The sequence below is a fragment of the Leucoraja erinacea genome, chromosome 19 (genome assembly GCF_028641065.1).
Source record: "Leucoraja erinacea ecotype New England chromosome 19, Leri_hhj_1, whole genome shotgun sequence".
Classification (NCBI taxonomy): domain Eukaryota; kingdom Metazoa; phylum Chordata; class Chondrichthyes; order Rajiformes; family Rajidae; genus Leucoraja; species Leucoraja erinaceus.
The window spans coordinates 33,464,719-33,488,568 of NC_073395.1; the positions used below are offsets into that span (position 1 = coordinate 33,464,719).

General features: G+C 40.7%; 1 protein-coding gene across 3 annotated transcripts in view; it reads left to right on the top strand.

Annotated features, from left to right (window-relative positions):
* The first annotated feature begins 12,428 nt into the window (after positions 1 to 12,428).
* The window catches only part of msrb3 (methionine sulfoxide reductase B3), a 93,926-nt gene continuing 82,504 nt past the window's right edge, over positions 12,429 to 23,850 (top strand). The window contains exon 1 of one of the 3 annotated variants that reach the window (XM_055650791.1): positions 12,429 to 12,581. In XM_055650791.1, the coding sequence (XP_055506766.1) occupies positions 12,500 to 12,581 (82 nt within the window). In that variant the 5' untranslated portion in view covers positions 12,429 to 12,499. The remainder of the gene's footprint in view (positions 12,582 to 23,850) is intronic. The other 2 variants (XM_055650792.1, XM_055650790.1) reach the window with 2 other exon arrangements.

The following is a 23,850-nucleotide window of genomic DNA, read 5'->3' on the forward strand; positions in this document are numbered from 1 at the left end:
CATTATTTGAAGGGATCATTCAGTACTTAAGGAAGTTAAGTTGGTTTCATATTTCAGGCTGGCTGGTTAACCTTTGGACATCTTTTGGTGTGTCACTCTTCAAAGTTTGCTTGCCGTACACAGAGACTGATTTTGCTTGTGGTTATACTGGTTGTCCCTGCCCCATAAATAATCAGCCTGCAATCAATAGTAGTATATTTGTACTAGCTTTAAATGAGGAACAACAGAGAAAAAAGAATGGTCGGTGGGAGCGCTGCGGGACAGCTGCCCTGCCAGCAGCATGTCCGTCGTTAGGGTAGAAAGGGAAGAACCGTTTTCAGTCGCCTCCTCCACGGAGAGGCAACTTTTTCCATGTTGCCTCCGTCGCAGGTGAAGAGCTCCGATCGCCAGCCCGCGGCCTTCAACATCTTGAATCCGTGGTCTGCGAAGCTTCTAGCCACGGGCGCGGCGTGGACTTACCATCTGGAGTAGGATCCCTCACCGGAGATCCTTGGAGATGAGCTCCGACCGCCGGCCTGCGGCCTACAACACCTGAAGCCGCGGTCTCTGGTAGGAAAGCACCGATTCGGGACTTACCTTCCAGACGAGAGGGCCTGTGCATCTGGCCGCCCGCAGCAGCGACTGCGGAGGTTTATGGCCCCGACCACTGGGGAACAATGGAGGAGGACTGACTGTACTTTGTGCCTTCCACCACAGTGAAGAATGCTGTGGTGGATGTTTGGGTTATTTTTTTTTGTGTATTGTGTGTTCTTTTTGATTGTACCGCTGCTGACAAATTCATTTCACTGCACTTTATTATGTATGTGATGAATAAATCTGATTGATTGATTGATTGATTGATTGATTGATTGATTGATTGATACCAGAACAGGAACTGTTGCCAGAAGAAGGAAAGCACGAGGAAAGTAGCGGCGGCAATGCGTCGCGGGTCGACCCGTGGTCGACGGTCGATGAGAGTGTGGAGAAACCGCCGGGAGGGAAAGAACAATGGAGGACCCGGCGTGGGGGGAACCGCAGTGCGGGAGGTGGGGGAGCGGGAGGGGGGGAGAGGAGAGAACAAAGGAGGAGCCGGCATACTTTGAAACTTTGTCAGCGCTGTAGGTGGCTGCTATTTGTGTACATTGGGTATGCAAGCAAAGAATTTCACTGTGCTATGTCACATGTGGCAATGAAGTATTCCATTCCAATATAGGAGAGATAACCAAGAGAAGGGATTTCAGAAATGCTTTTCCTACATTAAAAATCTTTACTTCGGAGCGACCACTAATGTGCCTTCACTTGACCAAAACTCTACAATCATAACCAGATTCAGGACACCAACTATAAAGTGCCTGCGGCTGTTAAAATTATTGTACCTCCCTCACTTTTCTTCCAGACGGAGGAAAGGAGGACAAAAGAGAATTAGATTTCTCATGAGTGATTGGAATGGTAATCTGGTGACCACACCTGTACTGCCTTGTGAAACAAACCCAGACGATATTAACCACTGCACCACTGTGCCACTCAATCACATCTACCTCCATTGGTTACCATTTGGGAGGTGGTTTGTTGACATTCTACCCAAGGCAGCCACTTCATTTGACAAGAGGTTGTTGGCAGAAGGAATAAAGCAATTCTTGCTGCATAAGCTCCAACTGCAAAGCTTTAGACGAGCTTTATAACTTCTTCTCACTTCTTCTCTAAAATGATCCTTGGATGGCTTTCTTAAACTTTAGGGGAAAGGAATATCAGAAAACCATTGCCTGCCATTCTTGTGTGTGTGCACCCCCCCCCCCCCCCCCCCCCCCCCTCGGCATTTAATACTGAAGGCATGATCATATTTCTGCAAAAATGAAATCTCATGAGGTTATTAACTGTGGAAAAAAAAACCTTTGTTTTTTTCTTTCAGAGAGATATTTCACTTCCTTATTTTTATTGTGGCCATTTATTAAGAACAGTAACTGATATTCATAATTTAGATATTCATTACATGTACAAATTGCTTTTCAAACAGATTCATCAAATAAAAAGGGAGTTGATTAATCTATCCAAGACCAAAATTCAATAGCCACTATAATTCCCAGGAATAAACTATTTTGGTTACCTACCACCTTCAGCTTGGTCTTAACCACTTCAATACAGATCTGCAGTTTCCTGATTTTGTAACCAGACAATCATCTTGAGCTTTGTCACATTGCATCTTCAAATATATGAAAAGTCATGATCTTTGAAAACTCTCAGTTCTGCCACTGTATTAGCCACTATGCTCAGTGTAGAGACCTATCAATGTCTCAATGTTTTCAGATTTGATTGAAAGATATTCTTTCACTGCCGTGGAAAAAAAGAGAAAGATTGAGATTTAAGATAATTGCCTAAGGTTGACGGGACAGTCATTCTTCATGCGTGAGCCTAGACAGGAAGTGTTGGCATTTATTTCACCATGGGGACAAGTCATATCTCAGATCGCTCCCGTTCTCATCTGATGTCCTCCCTCCCTGAATGATCAGATACCACCTTGGGTCATATATTTCCAGACAAACTGATTGGGAGAACTAATGGGAGTCGTTTAACAGTAAAGCAAAGTATTTCAAAGTGCTTAAGAAATATTGAAACATAAGAACTAGGGAAATGGCTATATCTTATTTTTCCATGAAATGACATATTTTGAATGCTCCATTTGTCATTGAAATCCCAAAGGAAACACCCATAAAACTGGGCATCCAGCCAAATCGGAATGTCTGGAGGTGACTGTGGGAGATACAAACCTGGAGATTAATTTACGAAAATAAGGTAATGCTGGGTCATCGATGACTATTTGAACTCCAGAGAGCTCCTTACCTTTGCCCCTTTAAGAAGGGGGGAGGGGGGGGGAGGGGAGTCTAATGAGCATACTCCAATAAAACTTGGAGACATGTAGGGACATCATTACACACCAACAGGTAACTTCGAAATCAGTACAAAGTGCACATATGATGCACTGCTTGACTTGAGCTTGAGGAGAATATTTTAATATTATAGGAGTAGATATGTTTGCTTTTCACATCACTATAAATTTACAAAGAATTTTTAAGTGTCTGGGGAATTTGAATGGACTGCATGAACCACAGAAATATGTTTGTGCTGAGCTGGATTTATACCACATCTAAGATGAATCTAACTGGATGTACGATAGCCTTTTAGCATCCTTTCAACTTTATTATGTTCTTAGTAGTTTTAGCTCAACTTGACGCGTTTGAGTTTAGTTTGAGTTTAGTTTATTGTTACGTGTACCGAGGTACAGTGAAAAGCTTTTGTAGTGTGCTAATCAGTCAGCAGAAAGACAATACATGATTACAATCGAGCTATCCACAGTGTACAAATACATAACATGAATAACGTTTAGTGCAAGATAAAGTCCGGTACAGTCCAATCAAAGATAGTCCGAGGGTCTCCAGTGAGGTAGAGAGTAACTCAGGACTGCTCTCTAGTTGGTGGTAGGATGGTCCAGTTGTCTGATAATAGCTGGGAAGAAACTGTCTGTGAATCTGGTCATGTGCGTTTTCACACTCCTATACCTCTTGCCTGAGGAGAGAAGAGGGAGTGGCCACTGTGCGATTCGTCTATGATTATGCTGGTGGTCCTGCCGAGGCAGTCAAGGACTTCTGAGGTTCACTGCTGTTTTCCGTTGATGCACACGGAATATCACTTTGTACCATTAGAAGCTCAATAGAACAGAGCATATTCATTCCCTCGGCATTGAATTAAATCAAGGATGATCTGTGACCTAACAATACTTATCACTATCATAAAAATATCAATCTTATATTTAAATTTACAATTGTCCTGTCATCAATTGCCATTAGTGGAATGACTTCATAAATTGTGTCCTTTGCACGTAAATGTGCTCAAATCACTTCTGAATGGCCTGCCTTGAAATGTTAGACCTAGATTCTCCAAGCAGCGGAAATAGATTTACTCTGTCTACCCCATCAGTCCCCTTAATACCTTGTAAACATCAGTCAATTACCAAAGTGTTGCTTGCAACTCCAGGTGTGTAACATTTTTCCTTTCCACTTTGCGCAGTTCTCAACAACCAGAAGAAACTTGGTGGGACACAGTTTACATTGATATCAAGGTCACTGGCGTAATATGAAACAAAGCATGTTCCTGCCATTAAATTAAGATATAATCATTATCAGAAATAAAGGGGCATTGATATATTACTTTCCTGAACAGAATGCCAGAAAAAGAGATTGCTTTACACATTCAGTTCTGTGTATTGTTCAGATTGTTTCCAGCATGCAAAACAATTTGTCAGTCCTGATTGCTAACATATTTTTTGTTCCTCCAACTTTTATGATAGCTTCATTGGAATTTGACAAGGAATTGAAGTCTAGAACTCTCATTAGAACCTGCAATTATCCTTCTTACATTCTCCCTCCAAACCTTAGTCTTTGTAATTTACTTACAAGGTACCAGAAGGACACTTCTTGATTTTATTTTGTATGTTATTACGTTTTTTTCCTTTCTCTTACCTAGTTAGACACTTCCATAATTTTAACACGAAGCAAAAGTTATGGATAGAGTTTGATTTATGCCTGGATATGGTACCATTGTAGTGTAGCTGTTAATGCTGATGCTTCATAGTTCCAGGAGCATGGTTTCCATCCTGAACTCGAGTGCCATCTGTTTGGAGTTTGCATGTACCATCTGTGATCATCTGGGATTTCTCCCATATCCTACAAACATGCTAGTGTGTAAATTATCCCCACAAAGGTTAAAATAATTAATGAAGAATTTATGAGGATGTATGAGAGAGAATAAGTTTTAGTGGCATCAGGTAATAAGGAGGGGTGAAATGGGACTAATGGGATTGCTCTCTTGGGAGCCAACATGAATCTGATGGGCTGAATGGCCTTTGTTGTGTCAAGGTAAGATACAAGATGTGAACCATTGTGAATGTGAATTAAATAAAATCTTACTGTTAAGTGTGCTTCACTCTTTGTGTCTCGTGAAAATGTATATAAAACAAGAAATGTTCAACCTTATATTTCTTGTGCCTGAACCTAAAAATGAACCGAGTGGGTGAATGGTCTTGAAAGGATCTTCAAAGCAGCAAAGTAATATAACTTCTTCCAAGAAAGCAACATTATAGTTTCTCCCCATGTTCAATATTTTCTCCACTGATTAGACATTTCATTCCTTTTAAATAGTCTTAAAAACTATCCCATTTATGAATCTATTAAAATTAAAACACAATTTTAATAAATTAATAATATGATTTGATCCTAGCAAGAAATTTAATCTGACTATTTTGTGAACTTTTTTTCAAAAGTGGCCACTGATCTTTCTTGTGATATTCAAATAAAAAAGTCCTAATACAGCAAAGAAAGCTGCTGGCCATTTTTTAAATGTTCAGGGTAAAACAATGTACTGAAATGATGTTTGTGATTGATCACCCCTGACTCTCAGTCTGAAGAAGGGTCTCGACCTGAAACATCACCTATTCCTTTTCTCCAAGAGATGGTGCCTGGCCCGCTGAGTTACTCCTGCATTTTGTGTGTCTTTATCTGATATCTAGATACTTGAGCTTCCAAGCACGAATCTATGGAGAGCAATCAGCAGAATGGACCACCTTAGCCCATGTTTTGCTCAGATATGCAGATATTAATTATAGATCTATTTTCCCCTTTTCAAATTAAATTAACATATAAATTAAATAATTTGGATATAGTCTAATGGATGAATACACTCAATGCTGACTTTTTGTTTTAATGCTTATCCCTAGCTCATGCTGTGCACATTTTACTACATTTGTGGTGTGTTCCCACCAGCAGTAATGGAATAGTTACTGCTGATCTGTTCTTAATACAAACAAATGAATCTTGTTGTAATAAAATGCCACACATTGACAAAAAAACAATGAAGCCAATTATTGAATGCTGGAACTGACTAAATTAAGACAGACTGGTATTTCCTCCCAACTTCTATGATTGATCAATTCCTTCACATTTGAGAACGCTGCGTTTCCCCCTCCCTCTTTTGGTTATGGTGATGCTTACAGAATAGAGGTGGTACTGTATGTTAATTCCTTTTCCTGTCTGTCTTAATGCTTCTCAGGATGTGATCTCCCAAACTGACTTTATCCCCCTCCTGTAGTCTTGATCTATCCAGATTGTGAGTTTCATCAGACGTTGCAATTTAGCTTGACTGCTAGTTCAAATATTCCTGACCATTAAATGAATTAAGATTTAATGCAAAGCATCATTTGTTCTCTGTAAATAAAATCACACCAACCTTCGCATTTAAAAATTACAAAAAAAATGCTCAGGAGAGAATGTATGCCAAATAAAGTAACATTATCATAGAAACATAGACATAGAAATTAGGTGCAGGAGTAGGCCATTCGGCCCTTCGAGCTTGCATCACCATTCAATATGATCATGGCTGATCATCCAACTCAGTATCCCGTACCTGCCTTCTCTCCATACCTTCTGATCCCCTTAGCCACAAGGGCCACATCTAACTCCCTCTTAAATATAGCTACATAAAGCACAATATCTTATGTGTTACTTTTCATTATACGACACAGAAACAGGCCCTGTAGCCCACTATCACATTAACCATTAAACATCCATTTACGTCAATCCTACATTAATCTCATTAATCTCAGCCCTTAATGTATTCAGTGACAACATGTTATTATTGTGTGATGTCCAATGGGTCTTATGGTTTCTACTTCTCTCAAAATGTTATTAGCATTTCTGTAAGCGACAACCATACTTAGAGAAGCATGTCATATAAATTACAGCATCTTATTTCAGTTACTGGATCATAGACGGCAATTCGGTCCATTGCATTCACACCAGCTCTCATACTAGTTCCATCCTCCCTTCTGTTCTCCACTGATCACCATATATTTATCCATAGGTATACTATATCTTATTCTTTTTCTTTTGAGTGGACTATGCTAATACAGGTACCATTATTATACAAATTTCCTCCAGAGATGTATCCATTCTGTCTTGGTAGTAAGATCGATCATTGCTCTTTTTCAGTCTATTCCAGGAATTTCAACAGTTAAAGGGAGGGGAGGGTTTGGAAGGGATTTTAAGATTTCCTTTTCAATTAATTGCAATTCCTTTTCCAATTTAAAAAACAGTTTTTATTTAAACCTGCAAACAATATTTCCACCCTCTGCATGAAAACCATGTTCAAAATAAATTCCACGTAGCTAATTTCTGGCAGTCATGGTCAAATTTATATATTTAAAGTTAACTCACTAATGGATGGTTAACCTACTGCTGATGATATTTAACACATGGCAAGGGCTTTTCAATGATAAATAAATGCACTTTGCGAATATTTACTGTCCAAGCCCTTTAACACCAACATGGAGGACAAGCACATTGTTAATTCTTTAGTAGCAGCTGGCACAATGTAATAAAGGTAACATGCACTGCAGTTTGATACTGTTCATATGCCCAATTAACCTTCTTAACAGGCAATCATAAAGGAAAAAAAAATCTTTATTGAGAAGAACTACAGTAAATGGTGTACACATCGCGTTTCTGGATATTTGTTTGAAGGGGTAAACATTGTTGGTGGACATATGTTTGCGGGATTTACACAATATGGGTTAATCGTATAAAATTATGTTTGGAAGAAGTCCATTTTCATTTTTCAAAAACTATTGATTGATTTTTGTAATGTCAAGGCTGGTCAGACTTTAATAAAGTTAGTGAAGCAATAATATTGAAAGGTACAGCATAATACATTACTGAAGGAATTAAAGGAGGTGATATTTTTACACAATTGACCAAAAATATATAGGGAAATGTCCAAATATATTTTAAACGCAAGATAAGTGTTTCACCAAAAGTTTCCAAAGAGCAAAGGTATGAGTTATGCACTCGATTTTTTAAAATAGTATTACCTGTTAATGTCCATGCTTGGGGTTATGCAGGATTCTTAATTTTAAATCATCACATACAGTGAATCAAAAGAAATGTTTATGGATTTGCAAAGAAAGAGAAGATTTTAAACTACATTATGTGTTAAACAAACCAAGCCACTGCTTCAAACTATATAAAAGATTATTGTTTTGTTTAACAGAAGGCACTCAGTATGTCTACTATTTCAGTTTACAGCAAGAAATTAGTTGTTGTATGATGAGAAAAAATTGAAACACACATGGTGAACATTTTAGACTGTGATGCATCTTCAAACATACCCTTTATTAAGTGATCACTATGTTTAACCAGAGAGCCAGCAATCTATAAAAGTCTTAACTGGAAAAAAATTGTTTTAATTGGTACTTGACAGATAATTGAGGCAACATTATTTCAAATAGAAATGACAGCAATCAATAATTTCTTAGTTCTAAAGAATGAAAGAAATAATACTGTTACTGAAAAGTTCATATATCAATGTGTGATTCATAAGATAAAGTAGAAAAACGTGCTGATAAATTTACACTTTCATTTTAATAAGATCATTTTTAATAAGATCATAAGACATAGGAGCACATTAGGCCATTTGCCCAGGGAGTCTACTTTGCCATCCGATCATGGCATCTATTTTTCCACTTAATACCATTCTCCTGCCTTCTCCCTGTAACATTTGACACCCTTTCTAGTCAAGAACCTATCCATCTCTGCTTCAAAAACACCCAATGACTTGGCCTCCTCCTCTGGGGCAAAGAATTCCACAGATTCACCACCCTGTGTTTGCCTGGGGTGCAGAGAAATCTTTACCTAAAACATGGTCACTATAAGCACTAATAGAATGCTGAGACACAATTGAATGAGAACAACATTTGGAATTAAATCTTGCTGAGCATAACATTCTCCTGAGATAAAGAAAAATGTGTTTATTTTAGAATGAAAAGGTTTTATTTAAGATGACTGTGGGCTTTAGACAGAATCTATCTATCTGCGCTGGATTAAAATAATAATGACAGATCCATATGTTTTGCTGGACTGAAGAAAAGTGGAAGAAGAAATCAAAGATACAATTAAAAGGTCCTTCAAAGAGCTTTGCAAGGTCCTAAAATCAATAAAATTAAAAGCAGTCAAGCAGTTCAACATATCTGTCTTGTTCGTCTAAGTATTTTAGTCTTACATTCATTCCCTGGATCATCTAGAGGCACACAGTTTATCATTCTTTGAGCACTTAAAGAGCATTAGTTAGTTGCCAATAAAGCAATCTGTCAGATTAAGACAGTAAATATAGTAAGTAGTCACTCCTTTTTGTAGCACCTGGACTATTTAATCAACAAAATTTGTTGATCAAAACAAATATTCGGGCAGTTCTTCATTAGGAATGCAATTTACAAATTATAAATAATTTCCCTGTTAAGATACTTGGCATTTTTTACTACTAATTGAGCCATCCATTTTCAGAATTAGTTATGAATTGCTGTGGGTGGCAAAGCCAAGGAGTAATTTGGAAACAAGTTTGAAAATATAACAGTGGAAGAACAAATCTACATTAACACGGACGATGAACCGATCAGCACAGGTGAGGACGCGCGCACAGAATTTTGGGTGAGCTCAGAAGAGAGGGTTTATGCAAAATGCTGCAGGTAAGGGTTTAGTGAAAATTCCTTATTAAGCTTCAGTGGATTGAAAATGAAGAGCCTGTCTTCATCCCTCGACTGATTTGGGGTGAATGTATGCACAAGGTTGAAATTGCAGAAAAACTATGGACACATTGGAGATACAACATTGATGCTGATGCCAATGGACAAATGATAATTCTGACCAAGCCAGAGGCTGAATAAAGTAGACACAAAAAGCTGAAGTAACTCAGTGGGACAGGCAGCATCACTGGAGAGAAGGAATGAGTGACTTTTCAGGTCGAGACTCTTCTTCAGACTAGTCAGGGGAAAGGGAAATGGGAGATATAGATGTTGATATAGATAAAGAACAATGAATGAAAGATATGCAAAAAAGAAATGATGATAAAGGAAACAGGTCATTGTTGTTGGGTGAAAACAAGAAGATGCTGTGACTTGGGTGGGGGAGGGATAGAGAGAGAGAGGGAATGCCAGGGTTACGTGAACTTAGAATAAAGTCTTATTAAATACACGAGGCCCATGCAAGGAACTGATGAAAATTTTGTGAGCATGAATGTGACGAGAAGTCACATAAAGATCAATGTTGTTGTTTATTCTAAAATATTTAAAGGCATGCTGATGGAGGAGCAGCTCAAGCTGAACATAATTGCGTATGGGGTGGCAAATGGTGCAGTGGAGAGCTGCTGCCTCACTGCGCCAGAGACCAGGCTTCGTGTGGAGTTTGTACAACGCATGGGTTTCCTCCACTTTCCTCCCACAGCCCAAAGTCGTGCAGGTTTGTAGGTTAATTGGCCTCTGTAAATTGTTCCCAGTGTCTCGGGAGTGGATGAGAGAGCGGAATAACATTGTCCTAGTGTGAACGGGTGATCGATGGTCGGCATGGGCTCACTCTGAAAGGCCTGTTTTCATGCTGTATCTCCAAACTAAACTAAACACGATTGTTTGCAATTTTGCCATTGTGTGTCAACCTTCGTTGGAATTTCACTCCTGTACACACAGTACAAAGACCATTTGTTACCATTTCCATAATAATGTTTATTTTTTATCCTACCTTAGTTTATCTGGAGAAACCATAATAAGATTATTATTCCAATACGCTCAATGCTGCTTTCTCATCTTCCAATAGACAATAGACAATAGGTGCAGGAGTAGGCCATTCGGCCCTTCGAGCCAGCACTGCCATTCAATGTGATCATGGCAATCAGTACTCCCTTCCTGCCTTCTCCCCATATCCCCTGACTCCTCTATCTTTAAGAGCCCTATCTAGCTTTCTCTTGAAAGTATTCAGATTCAGATTCAATTTTAATTGTCATTGTCAGTGTACAGTACAGAGACAACGAAATGCATGTATCCAGAGAACCTGCCTCCACCGCCCTCTGAGGCAGAGAATTCCACAGACTCACAACTCTCCGTGAGAAAAAGTGTTTCCTCGTCTCCGTTCTAAATGGCTTACCCCTTATTCTTAAACTGTGGTCCCTGGTTCTGGACTCCCCCAACATCGGGAACATGTTTCCTGCCTCCAGCGTGCCCAAACCCTTAATAATCTTATATGTTTCAATAAGATCCCCTCTCATTCTTCTAAACTCCAGAGTATACAAGCCCAGCCGCTCCATTCTCTCAGCATATGACAGTCCTGCCATCCCAGGAATTAACCTGGTAAACCTATACTGCACTCCCTCAATAGCAAGAATGTCCTTCCTCAAATTAGGGAACCAAAACTGCACACAATACTCCAGATGTTGTCTCACTAGGGTCCTATACAACTGCAGAAGGACCTCTTTGTTCCTATACTCAACTCCTCTTGTTATAAAGGCCCTAACATTCACTAACAAGTTCATCCAAAACTCTGTTACTAACCTATGCTCTCTTTGCCTGTTGACATGCATTTGTTCTTAGATGTGACCATTTTCATCCTTCTGTTTAAATTACTCCTTAAATTGCTCCTCAGCCTTTTCCCATTTCTGTGACCGCCTCTAAATCTGCATCCTATGAGAACACTGTAATTCTCACACTGTGTCTTCTTGTATCTCTTTAACCCTTTCATCACACAGTGGTGGTCGCCTGGAACGAGCTGCCAGGGGTTGGTGGTGGAGGCAGATACAATAGTGGCATTTAAGAGGCATTTAGAAATGCACATGTAAAAGCAGGGAAAGGTGAGATATGGATCGTTTTGCAGAGGAGATTAGTTTGACTTGACGTCATGTTTGGCTTGGACATTGTGGGCCGAGGGACCTGTTCCTGTGCCGTATTCTTCTGTTCTATCTGCTGTTACTGTTTACACTATTTGAATATTCAGATACTACCGTGTATCCATGAACGTCATTCTTATAACATTTTTTAAAGCTAGCTTCTAGACTAGGATTTTGTCTGATGGATCCTTCTTTGGCTTGGAGCCAATTGCTGCCTTCACTGCAAAAGACCATGGGATGGCAAAGTTGCAACAGCAATGCAAGTTTTTACATGATTTTTAAATCATATGGCTGCCTCGTGGAGCCATATTTCTCCATTATTCATTGCAATGTCCTCAAAATTGAACTCTGAAAACAGCCGTTCCAAACACCAGTAACTTGCAATGACCTTAATTTTGCTTTGCTTAAATTTGGGTTTATGTTAAAAAAAAAAAGGCATGCTGCCTGTTGTAATTCAAACTTTAAAAAAACACTTAAAAAATTCAGCAACAAAAAAAACATATACACCAGATGGGTGAAGGATGGACTATCCACATCTTATTTGCATATACTGCAATAAGTCAAGCCAGTTGTCTGATACCAAGGTGCAAATTGTGACCAACCAACTTTTTAAACAGCATTCTATGTCAGAGTACTTCAGCAGCAGAACCTTGGCAAAGAAGAGGGATACTGACGGTGACTGGTGGCCAATGGTCATATTTGGAGTTGTTGGGCAGAGGAATTTCCCACAGTGCTTCTCGACGTGTTATCTAAGCCACGGAGGAGGAACTCAATGTATCGGAGAGAGAGCGGCCGCCTTGATCCATTTGTCATCGTTTTCCTGCTTCTGACCTTGTTTGCACGAGAGGCGCCAGGTAAGCGGTGCCCCTGACTGAGATAAACACAGTGGTGGGGGGTGGGGGTGTGTGTGTGTGTGTAGCGAGGGCTGGCGGCGGCTGTAGTGTTCGTACCCAGGCTGCCCGCCTCTACAACATACACAATATGAGAGAGAGGGGGGGAAAAAACAGCCAGGCGGCGATGTAAACGTGAGGACAAATCTGCAAGCGGCTTTTGTTGTCTCTCTCTCTCTCTGCCATGACGCGAAAAGTTTGTAACTTTCAGAAGGGCATCTGCCCCGCAGTTAGAGGAGGGCCGCTGTTGGAGCCGCTTCATCCCACCCTGGATGCTGCCAGCGGCCCGGGCTCAATCAACTGCGCAACGCCACGGAAAGGTCGCTTCATAATGCTCGATGTGCACTAATCAACCCGCAACAAACCACTGCAAACTTGCTGCGATTGTCAGAAGTAGCAACTAACACTATTTATTTTTTTTGCAGACTCTGTAGTAGCCGTCCTTAGCTGATATAAAATCTCTTGCAATTTTTTTGTTAAAACCCAGGACCCATCAAACCCAAGCAGCGTTTCATTATTAGTTGCGCCCGTTGCTTCAATATTGCCTCATCATCCGAAGTATGTCACCGATAACGATTAGGATCTGCCAGAATTGCAGGCGACGTTTGAAGCGTAGATTAGCTGTAAAGTATTTGGAATTAAAATTAATTATTTTGGATGTAATCTTTAAGCATACAGTTTGAGTTAACAGCCAGTTCCACAAAAGTGCTGGAGTAACTCAGCAGGTCGGGCAGCATCTCTGGAGAACTTGGATAAGTCACATTTCAGGTCGAGACCAGTCTTCACACTCGCTTTCTCACTGCACCCCCCCTCTGATATTGTATTGTGAGCTCCTCTCTCTCTGCCCCTCCTCTGTGATGTTTAGTTCTCCTCCGCTCTAACAGGAGTTTTGTGAGACCCTCATCGCTCCCCCCCTCTGTGATATATTTGTTCCTATAACGTGATCCAAATTATTCAATCCTACTTGTCAACTTTTTTACATGGAGGATGATGAGTATATGGAACGAGCTGCCGGAGGAGGTAGTTGAGGCGGGTACTACATCAATATTTAAAAGGCATTTGAACAGGTGCATGATATGAAAGGTTTAGAGAGATATGGGCTAAACACAGGCAGGTGGAACTAGTGTAGATGGGGCACCTTGATCGTCATGAGCAGATTGAGCCGAAGGGCCTGCCTCCATGCTGTATGACCTCTGCTTATGTACTGCAGCTCAACAACATAATACCACTGAGATATTTTAAAGGGTGGAAGCGAATGAGATCACATAGCTGTAATCTGATATGTTAACCGCAATTCAATTGTTAGTAAAAGAGTGCACCTACATTTTTAATTTGCAAAGTTGTCTATTGTCAGTAATTTTTTTTGTTCAAAATCAGTTTATTGTCGTATGCACAAATACAGTGAGATACAGGGAATATGAAAATCTTGCTTGCCGCAGCATCGTAAGGATGTAGACTCGGACAACACACAAAAACATCAGTCATACATAAATTATACAAAATCTGTAATATAGCATAAAGAAAAAGACTAGGCAAAAAACCAGGACATTAGTACAAAACACAATTAGAATGCAAGTGTAAGAGATGGTTCATAGTGTTCCTTGGCTAAGGTAGGATTAGGGTTGCGCAGGTCAGTTCAAGATGACTGTAGGAAGTACCTGAAGCTGGTGGAGTGGGGCTTCAGTACTTCCTACTCAATGGTGGCAGCAGGAGGAGAGTGTGCCCTGGATAGTTAGGATTCTTGATGATAGATGCTAACTTATTGAGGCACCGCGTCATGTAAGTGCTTTCTGTGGTGTAGTGAGCTGTGCAGTGGTGGATTAGCAGTAGAGTTGCTTGCTGCCTTATAACATCGGAGACCCAGATTTGATCCTGAGTATGGGTGCTGTCTGTATGGAGTTTACACCTTCTCCCCATGACCATGTCGGTTTTCTCCGGGAGCTCCATTTTTCTCGCACATTCAAAAGACGTACAGGTTTGTAAGTTAATTGGCTTCATGTAAGAATTGTAAATTATCCCTAGTGTGCAGGATAGTGTTAATGTTTGGGGATTGGTGGTCAGCATGGATGGTGGGCCAAAGGGCCTGTTTCTGCACTGTATGTCTAAACTAAATGACATTAAACTAAACTAATGGACCAGGAAGAGTCCACCTCTCACTGGAGCCTCATCCCTTCCTGCAACAAGGCTGGAATTGCCTCGCCAACCATGTTGCAACCAGGCAGGATACTTTCCTCAGTACATCTGTGCAAGTCTGTTAGACTGTTGGGTGGCATGCTAAATCTCTTTAAACGTACAAGAAAGCAGAGTTGTGGTGCCTCCTTCGTGATTCCATCTACGTGCTGGGTCTAGGAAAGGTCATCCGAGATGTCAAAAATGAGTGGTTTTGCAGATAGTGAAGATGGTTGTGAAAGATCACAGCAGGATCTGGATTGATTGGCCAGGTGGGTGGGCAGAGGAATGGTTGATGGAATTTAATACAGAGAAGTGTGGGATGTCGAACAAGTGCAGGACCCACACAGTGAACGGTAGGCCACTGGATAGTGTTGTAGAGTAAAGGGGTCTAGGAGTGCAGGTGCCTGGCTCCTTGAAGGTCGAGTCGCAGGTAGATAAGGTGGTCAAAAAGTATTTTGGCACTTTGGCCTTCAGAGTACTACTGAGTATAGAAGTTGGGAGGTCATGTTGCAGTTGTATAAGACGTTGGTGAGACTGCATTTAGAATATTGAGTTCTGTTCTGGGTACCATGTTATAGGAAAGATATTGCCAAACTTGAAAGGGTTCAGAAAAGATTTATGAGGATGTTGCCAGGACTGGTGGGTGTGAGCTATAGGGAGAGGATGAGTAGGCTGGGTCTCTATTCCATGGAGGGCAGGAGGATGAGGGGGGGGGGGGTCTTATAGAGATGTATAAAATCATGAGAGGATTAGATCGGATAGATGCATAAAGTCCTTTGCCCAGAGTAGAGGAATCGAGGACCAGAGGACAAAGGTTCAAGGTGAAGGGGAAAAGATTTAATAGGAATCTGAGAGGTAACTTTTTCATACAGAGGGTGGTGGGTGTATGGAACAAGCTGCCAGAGGAGGTAGATGAGGCCGGGACTATTCCATCTTTAAGAAACAGTTAGACAGATACATGGATAGCACAGATTTAGAGGGATATTGACCAAGTGTGACTAGTATAGCTGTGACTTTGTTGGCCAATGTGGGCAAGTTGGGCCGAAGGGCCTGTTTCTACACGGTATCACTCTATGACTCTATGTCAATGCCCAAGGAATCTGAAATTGTGAAAATGATGGCCAGTACTTTGCTGCCAGTATTGGTAGTGATTTCAAGGAAAGCTGCTTGTCAAGGTTCGGCAATCTCCTCTCTTGATGTTAATTTAGTACTTTGCCAACAGTGGGGGTTCTCTCGTTCCAGCCACAGTAATGTCACCAAGCACACTGGACAGCCAATTAAATTTACGAATTAAGCAAACCAGGAAGAACAAGCTGTTTTACTAGACGTTTGCTTTTACAAGGAAATGCAACAGAGATTGGGGAAACGCATTAGTAGAGATAGAAGTGGCAACACCATATGTCGACTTTCTTATGACTTAAGAAAGTGTGAACTTTTATCATGGAAAAAATAAATCACGGAAAAAATAAGCATGAGTGCACACTATGGTACATTCCATCTACCACCTATTTGCCCACTCTTCCAACCTAACCAAGTCTTTCCGTAGACCCCATGCTTCCGCATCCGCAGACTCGGCCACAAAGCCATCAATTCCATCATCCAAATCATGAGCATATAATGCAAAAATTTGCAGATCCAACATCGATACATGTGAAACACCACTAGTCACTGGCAGCCAACGGGAAATAGCCCCCTTTATTCCTATTCTTTGCCTTTTGCTATTCAGCCAATCTTCTATCAATGCTGGTAGCTTCCCTGGTATAAACCAGAATCTGCAGTCCTTTGTTTCTATATCTACTGACTCTCCTTTGTCTATCCTGCTATTTATTCACTCAAAGAATGTCAACAATTTTGTTAGGCAAGATCTCCCCTTCACAAAACCATGCTGACTTTTGCTTCTAAATAATCAGAAACCCCATTCATAATAATAAACTCTAAAATGTTACCAACCACTGAAGTCAGGCTACACAAAAAAGCTGGAGAAACTCAGCGGGTGCAGCAGCATCTATGGAGCGAAGGAAATAGGCAACGTTTCGGGCCGAAACCCTTCTTCAGACGGGTTTCGGCCCGAAACGTTGCCTATTTCCTTCGCTCCATAGATGCTGCTGCACCCGCTGAGTTTCTCCAGCTTTTTTGTGTAACCTTCGATTCTCCAGCATCTGCAGTTCCCTCTTAAACACTGAAGTCAGGCTAACTGGCCGAAAATTTCCCCTCGCTCCCTTCTTGAACAGTGGGGTAACATTTGCAATTTTCCAGTCCTTTGGAACCACTCCTGATTTCTTGAAAGATCACTAGTATTGCTTTCACACTCTAAAGCTACATCCTTCATAACCCAGGGGTGTGGTTCATGTAGTCTTGTACATGACTTAGACCTATACATGAACAAGACTGCAGAGAGTCATCATTACAGCCCAGAAGATCACGAACACACATCTGCCAGGCCTGCAAAAGATCTATAGCTCTCGTTGCCTGCGGAAGGCATCACACAGACTAAAGGACTCATGTCATCCCGCACATCACTTGTTTGCCCTTCTGCCCTCAGGAAAGCGTTCCAGGTCCGTCAAATCACATACCACTAGATTAACAAACAGTTTCTACTCCAAGCCCATCACCACTCTGAACTCTGCACTGAATACACAGCCCCCATAGCCAATATTTTGTACTGCCACAACACTATACTGTGGAATTTTGCACATTCTGACGACAACGTTTTTCTTGCCGTTTTTGAAGTTTCCATTGTTGTTATTATTTATCTGATACGTTGGAGCGCCGCCTGAAATTTTGTTGTATGTATTTATGACAATAAAGTATTATTATTATTATTATTATTATTATTATTATTATCTACCTACGATACGATAGAACTTTATTTATCCCAAGAGGGAAATTGATCTGCCAACAGTAATAAAAACACAAAAACACAAAAAGACATGAAACAAACAAAATGCATGAAACCTTCACCTTCCCAAGCACTTCTTAGTCACAGCAACTCCACTAACTTTGCCCACTGTCTTGAATTTCTGGCATGTTGCTGTGTCTTCTGCTGCGAAGACTGATGCAAAGAACGTATTCAATTCATCTTCCATTTCTTTATTCACCATTACTACTTCTCCAGTGCCATTTTCCATGTGTCCACCATTGCCTCTCTTCTACTCTTCATTTCTCTGAAGAAATGCAGATATCTTGGGGAGTTTTCCTGATTTGAATGGCCATTATATTGATTTGGTGACATGACGATTAACTAAAAGAGATAATTTCTGTAAAATAAGGAGGCAGTTTAAATGTCAGATGACGTTGATTTGGGCAAAGAGGAGTGGAAATCTACTTCTCTCTTCCCCCAAAAGCTTGGTCGAGCTCTATTTTGAAGAAACAAAAAAAATCAAATGACCAATTTTTAGGATACAGGACCAATATTGGTAAATGCATTAAGGCGTAGTTCAGCCATGACCTGATTGGCAAAACAGACTTCATAGCCTGATTGACCCACCTTTGTTGGTTGATTGTATTAACACAATGGGATGTGCCAGGTGGCTAGATTGTGGGAATAAAATGTTGAAAGTAAAAGGGTAATAACTGCTCTAAGGCTTTTACCCCATTAAAGCATCATGTCTGATGGTTGACCTCTCCCTTTGGTTGCAATGTTATTTGTATAACATTTCAGAATCAGCCTGGAGGAGCCGTTGGAGTAAACAGTCTCCTTTAATGGAGTTCTTGATTCTTACTGAGTTTATTTAATAATTCAACCAATCATAAGACAAAGAGCCCTGATACTATCTGAGATATCATTTTACAAAACAGTTTGGACTAAGTTCTGAGTTAGTTATCGTACAAAATGGCTGAAATGGGTTTATTGTATAAAAAGCTGAAAAGATTACTGAAGAACCACACATCTGTTTTGAGCTTCTCTGTTCCACGAGTGAATTAATAGCCTGTGATAGTTATACTTGTGTTTCTCTAAAAGAAAAAAAAAGCATTTAATGCTGTCTGTAACTCGGGTTTAGTAGTAAAAAGAAAAAGCCTTTATTTTATGTATTTCTTGCCTTTAGTTTGACTGTAGTGACTTTAGTGCCCTAGTTCCCAGCCCAGTCCCTGCTGATATTTCGAACTTTGGTTTGTATTGAGAAGGAATTCATGGAACAATTTGACTACATATGATTCAGTTTGGGTGGGTCAGGTTACACCTACATTACAGCTGGAACAGTCATGTGCTGTCTGGCTCTGCTGTTGGATTTTCACCAGCAAAACAATGCCAAATGAAAGTGCTTCTTCGACTGTGATAGTCGAAGCACTATCGACACCACGTGTTAGCTGAAATGGAGCCACCAGCAATTTCAATCCCACAGCATAACTTTTCTTTTAAACATTTAATTAAGAGCTCACAATCTATGTCAGTTTATTCGGAGGGGTGGGCCATAACCTACCAACATCCAGTCTTATATTTCTGATAACACATTTATTTATGCAATGTGTTTATGCAAAATAGTACAACAAAATGCTCTCTCATGACTTAACACGGTAACATTTGTTTTCCAACTTTACAACAAACCAAATAGTGTAAGGACATAGACGGTAACTGGTCCCTAGGGCGCTGGAAGGACATTGAGGTTCAAGTCTCTACTTCCCTGACAGTGGCAACACAAGTAGATAGGCTGGTGAAGAAGACACGCTTGCCTTCATAGACAGGGCAAAGAATATAAAAGTTGGGATGTTATGTTGCAGCTTTACAAAACACTGGTTAGTCCACACTTGCAGCATTGTATGCAGTCCTGGTTGCCACATGCTGTGGTTGTGATGGGGGAGAATACAGAGGAGATTTGCCAGAATGTACCTGGATAGAAGGACTTTAGTTGTGGGGAGAGATTTGATAGGTCAGGTTTGTTTTCCCTGGAACAAAGGAGGCTGATGGCTTACCTGATAGAGGTATATCAAATTCTATGTGGCATAGATAGGGTAGACGCATGATACCCTATAGTAGGGATATCAAAAACAAGAGAGTGTAGTTTTAAGGTGGGATGAAGGAGTTTCAAAGGGCTATTTGAGAGAAAAAATCTTGTATCCGGCTTCATAATCCAGAGAGTGGTTGATATGTGGAACACTGGCAGAGAAAGTGATGGAATTGGATGCAATGACTCTGCTAAACAAAGATGTGGACAAGCACTAGACTAGACAATATACAGACAAATACAGACCTAATGTAGGCAAATGGGATTAATGTTGATGGGCAAACAATTCTGTACGTGATAGGCTGAAGGATCTGCTTATCTGCTGTAGTACTTTATGACGTTATTACATAAATGTTCTGTAGTAAGTTCTGTAGTAAACAGGCCATTGAGAAACATAGAAAATGGGTGCAGGTGAAACTGAGAAGCTAGTGTGACTTGGGTGGGGGAGGGATAGAGAGAGAGAGAGAATACCATTATCCCCCTTCAAACAGCCTACAATGGCCTGTTTCCTTTATCATCATTACTTTTTTGCATGTCTTTCATTCATTGTTCTTTATCTCCCCACATCACCGTCTATATCTTCGTTTCCCTTTTCCCTAACCAGTCCGAAGAAGGGTCCCGACCCGAAACGTCACCCATTCCTTCTCTCCAGAGATGTTGCCTGTCCCACTGAGTTACTCCAGCTTTCTGTGTCTATCTTCGGTTTAAACCAGCATCTGCAGCCCCTTCTTACACATCTGATCATTACCACTTGGCTCTTTGTTGACAAAATATGTATGGCCTGTCAAATTTAAATCAAGATTCTACTTTTAAAATTCTTGGAACTTCTGGTGGATGTGTATTAATTATTCTAACCAGAATAATTACAGACCTTTTAAAACATTTATAGGTTCATTCCTTATTCCTTTTTAGCTTTGCTTTTTGAGTCACTGAACAACAATATAGAGGAACAGTTCTTACTTGCTGCAGCTTTTCAAGCCCGTAAACGCAACAACACAAAGTAAATAAACAATAATCAAGGATACATTTAATTAACAATCAGTAATACTTGGTAATGAGGCCATAACAGTGCAAGGCAAAAGTCCGCAGTGTAACCAAAACAAAGTCCATATTCAGTCATAGTTGCTGAGGTAAATTTGAGGTTCAAGTTGTGCAGTGTTCAAACATCTGGTTGCTAGGGAGAAGCTGTTCTTGAAACTGGAGATCACGGCAGGACCCTGGACCTTCTTTCTGATGATATTAGCAAGATGAAAGCATGATCAAGATGGTGTGAGTCTGATGATGTTAGCTATCTGTTGATCCCTTAGATGATGGGGAGGTCAGTCTCCATGACAGTCCAGGCAATATCTACCATTTTCTGCGGTCTCTTTTCCTGTGTGTTCGTGTTACTGAATCAGGCCATGATGCAACCAGTCTACATGGTCTTTATCTTATACCTATAGAAGATTGATAGAGTGGTGACCTACAGCATTTTTTCAGTCTTCCAAGGAACAAAGGGCATTGATGAGCTTCCTTGTGATTGCATTACTGCGCTGGGCCATAGTATACACATCCAAGATCTTGAATCTGTTGACACGAAATGTTGGAGTAACTCAGCGGGACAGGCAGCATCTCTGGAAAGAAGGAACGGGTGACTGTTTTCAGGTCGGGACCCTTCTTCAGAGATGCTGCATGTCCCGCTGAGTTACTCCAGCATTTTGCGTCTACCTTCGATTTAAACCAGCATCTGCAGTTCTTTCCTACACATTGAATCTTTTGACTCTCTCCACCACTATCTTGTCAATGAAGGCAGGTTCATGGATTCCCAGCTATCCTTCCCTGAAGTCAACAATCAGCACATTGGCAATAGCCCAATGGGCTCTTGATCTATACAGGTATTTGCATGCACACCATTCTTTCCCTTCCTCAACCTCACCCCTCCCGCAGTCACTCAACTCCTTTTCATTCTTCCTGCAGCACATCCAGTCTGAGTCCTCCATTTTCCACTCCACCTGCACCACCCTTCTGTTCCCATCCACCCACAACCCTCCCTCTATTGCTACTTTTTACTTCTCATCGTCTTTTTCATGAGATTCCATTATCCGCAGCCTTGTGTCATCTTCACTCATCCACTCCAGTCTTCAGGGACAATCTTCATCCTTCTCTCCACCTCGCATCTCTCACCTTCACTAGCTTGATCCATCTAGCAGGTGCCCAACCCCTTCCGCTCACCTCTTTACCAGCTATCTCCCATCTATTCCAGTCTTGAAGAAATATTCCCATCCTAAACATTGACTGTCCATTTCTCTCTGCAGATGCTGACCCGCCAAGTTCCTCCAGCAGTTTAGATACAAAATGCTGGAGTAATTCAGTTGGGTTAGGCAGCATCTCAGGAGAAAAGGTATCGGGTTGGAACCTTTCTCAGTCTCAGTCCCACTCTCAGACTGAAAAATGATCGTGACCCGAAACGTCACCTTCCTTTTCTCCAGAGATGATGTCTGATGTCTTGCAGTTGTACAGGGTCTTGGTGAGACCACACCTGGAGTATTACGTACAGTTTTCGTCTCCAAATCTGAGGAAGGACATTATTGCCATAGAGGGAGTGTAGAGAAGGTTCACCAGACTGATTCCTGGGATGTCAGGACTTTCATATGAAGAAAGACTGGATAGACGTGGCTTGTACTCGCTAGAATTTAGTAGATTGAGGGGGGATCTTATAGAAACTTACAAAATTCTTAAGGGGTTGGACAGGCTAGATGCAGGAAGATTGTTCCCGATGTTGGGGAAGTCCAGAACAAGGGGTCACAGCTTAAGGACAGAGGGAAAATCCTTTAGGACCGAGATGAGAAAAACATTTTTCACACAGAGAGTGGTGAATCTCTGGAACTTTCTGCCACAGAAGGTAGTTGAGGCCAGTTCATTGGCTATATTTAAGTGTGAGTTAAATGTGGCCCTTGTGGCTAAAGGGATCAGGGGGTATGGAGAGAAGGCAGGTACAGGATACTGAGTTGGATGATCAGCCATGATCATATTGATTGGCGGTGCAGGCTCGAAGGGCCGAATGGCCTACTCCTGCACCTATTTTCTATGTTTCTATGAAACGCTGAGTTACTCCAATATTTTGTGTCTACCTTGAGTATAAACCAGCATCTGCAGTTCCTTCCTGCACATTTTGTCTCCTCCAGCAGTTATTTTACCTAAAGTCTCTTGTGTCTCTCATTTAGCACATTTGCTCGGAAGTTATTCTTAACATGAATGTTAATGCCCAGATATCTTAGCAATGACCTTGTCTGTGTGGATGAGGTCCCATCGCAGCTTGGTGAGGCTCTTGAAAGTTGGGATATTTTTAACACCGAGTCATTCTGTTCATAACATTTTATAACAGGAAGTTAAAGTGGCCTTTGAAGGGGAAGGAAGGTTAATTGTGCTTTTATGAATGGAGTAGAACACCTGATTCATTCATGACACCGTTTACATTTTCTCAAAGAGTTTAGATAAAGATTTCTGATTTTTTTTTGTGTTACCATTAAGAAAAATGACAGTAGATCTTATCTTCCTGAACTTCCAATGTACATTTCATATATTAATGGTATTCTCCTTCCTGGTGGATTTGTGTGGTGTCCTGATAATGGACTGTTCTTTTGTCTGTTTATACAATAATACTTTACAATACAATAATACTTTATTAGCCAAGAGTGTTTTGCAACATATGAGGAGTTTCATTTGCCAAGTCAGTCATACTAATATATATATATAATGCATATATGTAAAATGTAGATGTCAGACTTCCTGTGAATGATTTTGTGCATAAAATATTGACACCATTTAAAGTCATTTTTAAATCGATCCATCTATTCTAAGAGGAAGACCTTTCCTGGCCAATAATATTTTTTTTCAGTTTATCTTGGTCACTATATTATCACCAGGCAGCTGAAACTTACATTTTGTGTGGATTGCATGAACCACCAGGATCATATAAATGCAAGCTGGAATGTCAAAGTGCAGCTTAACATAGACCGAGCTTAACTATCGAGTGATCATTTAAAGGTCGCTTGTTGAACACTCGTAAAAGTATAACGTATGTGGAGTTTCTAGCCATTCCATTCTGTAGAAGAAATTAAAGTCTTAATAGATGACAA